General features: G+C 35.6%; 1 protein-coding gene across 3 annotated transcripts in view; it reads right to left on the bottom strand.

Moving 5' to 3' along the window:
- The window catches only part of LOC106872656 (dystrobrevin beta), a 155,199-nt gene extending 151,144 nt beyond the window's left edge, over positions 1-4,055 (bottom strand). For all 3 annotated transcript variants that reach the window (XM_014919730.2, XM_052969920.1, XM_052969921.1), the window contains exon 1: positions 3,952-4,055. In XM_014919730.2, coding sequence (XP_014775216.1) covers positions 3,952-3,967 — 16 coding nt within the window. In that variant the 5' untranslated portion in view covers positions 3,968-4,055. The remainder of the gene's footprint in view (positions 1-3,951) is intronic.
- Between the last annotated feature and the right edge of the window lie 3,681 nt (positions 4,056-7,736).

Here is a 7,736-nt window from a genome sequence, read left to right as displayed (position 1 = left end):
AACGATGATGATGATGATATATGGATATGTATCTATTTGTATGTATATGTACACAAACACAACACACACACACATATATATATATATGTGTGTGTGTATATATATATATATGTATGTATATATATATTCAGGTCATTTCATGATTCTCTTTAAGGTTTAAAGGCAAAAAAGAAAAAAAAAAAAGAGAGGATAAAATTTATAAAATAAAAGACAATCAGAGGAAATTTCTTTGAAGGTTTTTTTTTCTTTTCCTCGTTTTCCTCGTCATGCGGTCGTGTTTCGTGATGAAGCATAAGTTCTTATTTAAAATCATTAAATACTGAAATGACAAAGAATATGTTTTTTCGGCAGCCAGTTCTGGTTTACCTTTCTTTCAAAACAACGGTTCCAATCAGGGTTCATATGATCCTTGCGGGGCCCATATAAATATTTTGTCTTTAAATTGTATGGTTAATAAATTGGTTGTGCTTCCACAGAGCACAAAATATATTGGCAATTTGTTATACCATGTGGCCATGCTGGAGCACTACGTTGAAGAACTTCAGTCAAGCAAATCAAACCTAGAACTCTTTTCTTTTATAATCCTGGTGCTTATTTTATCAATCTCTTTTGCTGAACCCACTAAATTATGGGGGGGATGTAAACATACAAACACTGGTTGTCAAGTGGTGGTAGAGAACAAATACGTACAAACACACACACACACATATAAGAGTGTGTGTGTGTGTATATATATATATATATATATATAGATAGATAGATAGATAGATAGATAGATAGATAGATAGATAGATAGGGAGATACATAGATAGATAGATAGATAGATGCACACGATGGGCTCGGTGGTTAGAGTTTTTGGCTCACAATCGTAAGGTCATGAGTTCAATTCCCGGCAACATATTGTGTCCTTGAGCAAGACACTTTATTCCATGTTGTTCCAGTCCACTGACAAACACGAGTAGAACTTGTAATCCAAACCCTTTGTCACATTCTGGGTCATGCTCAAACTCCCTGAGAACTATGTTCAAGGTATGCATGTCTGTGGAATATTCAGCCACTTGCATGTTAGTTTCATGAGCAGGTTGTTCTGTTGATTGGATCAACTGGAACACTCATTGGCATAACTGAGGGAGAGTCAGCAGTTATATATATATATATATATATATATATATATATATATATATATATATATATGTATAGATGTGTATCAATATCTATGTATATTGTATACAGTATATGTATTAATGTTTATATCTGTATATTTATGTAAAAAAAAATAACATTTGAAGAGTGTTGGAGAATATTCCAGACCAAAATATAATGTAAATACTAAAAGTGAGGTTCCTAGTTCCATCAGTCTTGTAATAAATCATTTCAGAAGCAAAGAAATGTAAATATTCCACAGACTAATAAATCAATGATTATTAGCATTAATGCTCCATGATCAATATTCAATACAGCTTTGAGAGACAAGAATATGGTAAGACCACAAAGTGGTGAAGAATCAGAGGAGTTTCATTCTTCTAGTCACAAGTTCAAGTTCTGCCAAGGAAAGAATTTACCGATTATCCACCCAGAGTTCAATAAAATAAATATTCTGGGGTTTGGCTTTGTTTCAATCAATTATAACCAACAGAAAAATTGTGTGTATGTGTGGGGGGGGGAGGTAAGTAATCATTCTCTGCATTTAACGTCCGCTTTCTATGCTGGCATGGGTTGGATGGCTTGAAAGGAACCGGCAAGGCTGGGGGTTGCACCCATCTCAACTGTCTGTTTTGCCATGGTTTTTACAGCTGGATGCCCTTCCTAATGCCAACCACTTTACAGGATGTATTGGGTGCTTTTCACATGGCACCGGCACCAGCACGCTTTACATGGCACTTTGGTTTTAGGATTTCAATTCTGTTGTGGTGGGCAGGTCTTCTTGAATACGGCAATGCACCACATATCTCAGTCCTCTCCTTTGCAAGGCTCAACATTTTGAGATTGGCCTTCAATATTTCGTTCCATGTCTTCCTGGGTCTCCTTCTTCTACAAGAGGGTGTGCACGTGTGTGTGTGTGTGTATAATATTTCACATAGGCATTGCAAGACCAATAACCTGGTGTACAACGCAATATGCATAGGTTTCAGAACAAAGTGTCAGATGAGTATAGAACAGTAATAAGAACAAAGAGATTAACTCTCTCTCTCTCTCTCTCTCTCTCTCTCTCTCTCTCTCTCATATATATATATATATATATATATATATATGTATATATATATATATATCAATCTAAATACACAACTGAAAGAGCTACTAATAGTTTTACAATATTTGAACAGGCATATTTTATAAATATACCTGTTCAAGCATCGTAAAAGCATGAAACTATTAGTAGCTCTTTCGATTGTGTATTTAAATTGATATTCATCTCTCACTGGATGGAAGAGTACTTTTTCTGTCGATTCTACCACTTTTAGATCTTTACACACACACAGTTAATCCATACGAGTTTTCTATTTTTACTTTCTGTTTTATTTTGCTTTACCTCTCTCCATCTGTTTTCTCTCTTCATTCCTTTCTGTAGAAGAGCAGAAGAGTGTAGGCTGGAACCATCAAAGACTCCTCCATTTTCCCTGAACGCCAAACTTATACACCTTGTTTATTGTTCCCTCACCTGTCTCTGTCTTTCATTGCTTGTTTTTGTACAATTTTGAACCATATATACACACATACACATACATACCTATACACACACATTACCTTGGGTAAAGTTACCTGAAGAATATATTCTGCTCTCTCTCCTCTTCTTCTTCCTCCTCCTCATCCTGTTATTCTCTCCACTTCTACCTTCTCATAACAACAAGTCACAGCCTCCCTTCCATCCTATCATTTCTCTCAACACCTCACTGTAATGTGTGCTCCTTCACCCTGCATGTTACAAAGTGATTTCACCAGTACAGGTGACATAAAAAAGGGGCAAAAAAAAAAAGGTACCTAGTACACACTTTGAGAGTGGCTGGTATATGAAAGCAGAGACAACACAAGGTTTTAGATGTCTCTTAAGTCTTACTGGGGACAAAGACAACATCTAAAGGGCTGGAGCCACAAAAATATGCACCCACTAAATTCCATAATATAGTTAGTGTTAGAAAGGGCATCCAGCCAGAGAAACCAAACTAAAACTGAGACACGAGGGCAAGACTTGGGCCTCTGACCTGTTGGACCCTATCAAAATGTCCAATACATGACAGCTTGGAAAGAGGATGGATGATGATGATGATGACAACTATGATGATAACGATGATAAAGTAGATGATGATGATGGTAAAGGTGATGATTGTGTATGTGTGTAAAATTGAAGATTTTCAAGCTTACAAGGGAACCTCTTAGATCAATAAGAGGGCTTCTAAAGTTATTTGATTGATTAGAAATAGCAATAGAGCCTCCCCCGTATCCAACCATCTTAAAAACAAAGAAGAAGTCCTACATTTTATGGTGAATTCCTCTGTTGTAAAACGGTTCCTGCAAGTCTCTTGCTGAACAACTTGCTCTCAGGTGATTTGTTTATTGTAATCAAATGTTTGTGCTGTACATTAGCTTGCTCCTTGCATCATATGGCTATTTGCCCATACTGGAGCACAAGGTGCTACACATCAGACGCTGAAGGGATCACAAAGCAACATGAAAGAAATGGAATGTTTTGCTCAAGAGCACAACACACTGCTGGGTGTGGGAATTGAAACCCCAGTCTTTTTATTATTATGAATGTGACACTAACCACTACACCACAGGTTTCCACTTTCTACATATATTACTTCTAAGAAAAGAAGAGTTGGAATGATCATGTCCGGAATCCTTTTGCTCGTAGATTATCTCAATTAAAGCTTACCTAGGGCTACACAAGCAACAACCATAATCAAAGACAGGATTAAATACTAAGAATGAAATTAAATCCAAGGAACTTACATCGAAGTTTGTCCATTAATTTTCCTGTACAGAGATGAGACAACGAAACTTTGAGAGAAAATACCAGAATTCGGCCTTTGTGTTCACTGCAAAGGAAAAAGAAAAAACATTATTGAAATACATGGAACCAAAAGAGAGAGGAGGAGGAGGAGGAGGAGAAGGGGTTGGCAATATAAGTGGCTGATAGAGACTGAGAGAGAATTGTGGTAAGGTTGATGTGTGATGGTGATGGTGATGATGATTATGAGACTGATTTCTCTAAAGCCGATACCAATGTAAACATAACCTTGCAAAAAGATATCAGCAAAAAGGATAAAAATCTAAAAAAAAAAGTAACCAACAATAATATGATGGAAAAAAGAAATGGATAGAGTAGAAGAGATTGTTGAAAAGATGAATTATTGACAGCTGGTAAAAATGGAAAATAGTTCTTCCTTTGACTGAATAATTGGAGTCTGGAGAGACAGTGAAAAGTCAGTGTGATCATAAATGTATTCCAAGTAAAAAGATTTCTTCAAATATTTAATGTCTGCTGCCAAATCATCATCAGACAGTAGCAAGAAGCCTCATAACTTGGATTAAATTTTTAACGAATAAAGAAACAGTATATGGGGTACCGTGGAGAGGAGGTACTATGCAGAGGAGGTACTATGGATGGAGACTGCATGTGGTATGGCAACAGTTAATATTGCTAATAATGACAGCTGTCATTTTCTCTTGGATTTTAATTCAAACAGGAATTAAAGTAAATCAGTTGTTTTGGTTAATGTAAGAATATTCCATTATTTCTGTCCTTCACAGATATTCTGTTGATTAATTTTCAAAGACAACATACAAATATGCACTCACGCACCCATACACAAGTGCAACACATGCAGATATTAAAATGCACACACACACACAAGTACACACTCGCATTGAATAAAACACACATTGACAAATATTATATAAATATCGACAAAATGATACACATCTAAATGTGTGCACACACACACTTGTGCGCATGCACACACACACACTCCCCCCCACCCACCTGTTATCCTCATTTCACAAAACTCAGTTCCAACAAAATCTTGAACGGTTTCACCCTTACACTTCAGCACATACAACGTTTATCAAAAGTTGTTTCTTTCTTTGAATTCTTATCAAATAATGAAAGATAATAAAAAAATATAATTTTGGAAAATGAACATTAAATGATGGTGATAATGTTTTTTTCATTCGTGGAAAAGAAACATTATTTCATTTAACTGGTTTATTTTATTCAACTGAGCAAGATGAAATTATCATCATCATCATTTTAACGTCCATTTTCCATGCTGGCATGGGTTGGACAGTTTGACAAGAGCTGGCAAGGCCAGGAGCCACACCAGGCTCCACTTGTCAGTTTTGCATGGTTTCCAATGGTTAAATGCCCTTCCTAATGCCAACCACTTTACAGAGTGTGGACTGGGTGCTTTTTATGTGGCACTGTGGTACCACCACAGGTACTTTTTACATGACACCATCACCAATGATTTTTATGGTGCACCAGTGCCCTTTATGTGGCACCAGCACCAAGTACCAATGTATGTTTGGCTTCAACTGACAACCATGAATCAAAACTTTCAATATCACAAAGCATTCGGATTGGCTCACCATTATTATTATTATTATTATTATTATTATTATTATAATTATTCATGGTAGAAACCAACAAGGAAACTTGTGTATAATAATTCAACCAGCTAGAAATAGCAACCAAGTCTTCCTCATAGAATAAGCTATGAGAACGGTGAAACAAACAATGAAAATTCTTCTTATAAACAAGATCCTCCAGTGATCATCAAGTCTAGACTACAAATTGTTGCTATTATGCAAAAGTGTCGTAAGTCCAAAACGTTGCTTTTTCAGAAAGCAAAAAAATAGTTTCACCATTCTATTTCTTTTTACAGTGGCAACAGTTTCAGCTTAACAATAATACTTTGTTGGGTGCATAAAACCTCAACTCCAAGCATGTCTGATATTTTCAGTGAGAATTATTCTTGCAAAACTGTTGTGCGAAGGACTTACTACACTTTTGCAAAATGCTCAACCATTATACTACACTTTGACAGTTTCCGTATCTTGGCATCTAAAGCAGCTGGAGATACGATAGTTTGACCAAAATAACAAACTATTGCAAGCAAAATGAAATAGCGAAAAAAAATACATTTGGCCAAATTTGGACATACAACAGTTTAACATAATAGCAGCAATGGAATGTAAGTCTACATCAGCAGTTAAAAGGATGCTTTGTTCAAATGATGATGTTTTGCAACAGCTCCACCACAGCCAGAAAAATCTGCTCTGCTCTGGCATCTTTTCTCATACTTTAACCCAAATGTTCTCAACCAGGGTCCATCTGACCCCTGGGACTCCACATAAGATTTTGGACCCCAAAAGTAATTTGGGAACCAACAGTAGTATATTAACCCTTTAGCATTCAGATTCCACCATCAAATGCAATATTTATTTACACTGTTTTCTATTAATTATCTCAGATCTTTGAAATTTTAACGATGTGATTATGTATTTTTAGAATGATATTGTAGAATAAATGTAGGAGGCTGGATCTGGCCAGTTTGAACATGAAACAGAATATTTAGGCCAGATGTGGCAGGTTCGAATTCTAAAGGATTAAGGGTTCATGAAAAAGTTTGGCTTTGGATATATTTATTGCAAGAAACAGCCAGGCTTCTTTCTCTAATTTACATTTGACGGATATTTGTCCTCATCTTGTTTGTTGTTAACACAGCATTTTGGCTGATATACCCTCCAGCCTTCATCAGGTGTCTTGGGGAAATTTTGAACCTGAGTTCTCATTCCTAAAATATTTTACGATATTATTATTATTATATTATTATTCAGGTCACTGCTTGAAATCGAACTTGGAATTTTGGGGTTAGTAACCCATGCTCTTAACCACTACACCATATGCCCACAGGCATATGGCGTAGTGGTTAATGTAAATACTGTACATAATTCTTCATCTCTTAAATATAGAACTGTATTATCTTTCTCTAATGTTTTACATATTTTAATTTGTTTCTGGCCACTGAAATATGTTCTTTCAGAGAGTGTAATTACTAGCCTACACAAGTGAATGAGTAAAAAACAAAATAGGGATTTTGAAAGAATAAAATAGTAATGAAAGGGGCCCATAGGAAAAAATAGTTGAGAAGCTTTTTCTGGAATTTCTCATCTTCTAGTATAAAACCACTTTTCTGAAGGTTTGTGGTCTTGCAAGCTGAACGGTGATGTTGGTAGTGTTAGTCACATGAAACAAAACACTCCAGGACACTCTCTGTAAAGTGGTTGGTGACAGGAAGAGCACCCAACTGTAGAAGCCATGCCAAAGCAGACACTGGAGCACAGTGGAGACCTTGGTCCAAATAAATCCTGTCAAACCATCCATATCAGCATGGAAGGTGGACGTTAAATGATGATTATGTAAATCATCATATCACCAATTTTAATTTATTTAATTAGAACATTAACGACCTAACAAAATGAAAAAGTTGTTCTAATACATAATCTGACAGAACGAGAAAACAGATTTTATAAAATTGCTTCAGAGTCAAAACTAAATTCACCTTTGACCGAAGAAAGCATAAAAGTTAAATATTGATTTATTATTATTATTATTATTATTATTATTGTTTCTGTCTTTCTTGAATTTACATGACAGTCAGGTGGTGGAACCAGAACAAACTAAAAAGTAGTCGGGTGATAATTTCAATTGCTAATGTTACAAATATGCAATT

This window comes from Octopus bimaculoides, chromosome 8 (genome assembly GCF_001194135.2).
Source record: "Octopus bimaculoides isolate UCB-OBI-ISO-001 chromosome 8, ASM119413v2, whole genome shotgun sequence".
NCBI classification, from domain to species: domain Eukaryota; kingdom Metazoa; phylum Mollusca; class Cephalopoda; order Octopoda; family Octopodidae; genus Octopus; species Octopus bimaculoides.
This window is presented reverse-complemented; position numbering and strand designations above follow the sequence as displayed.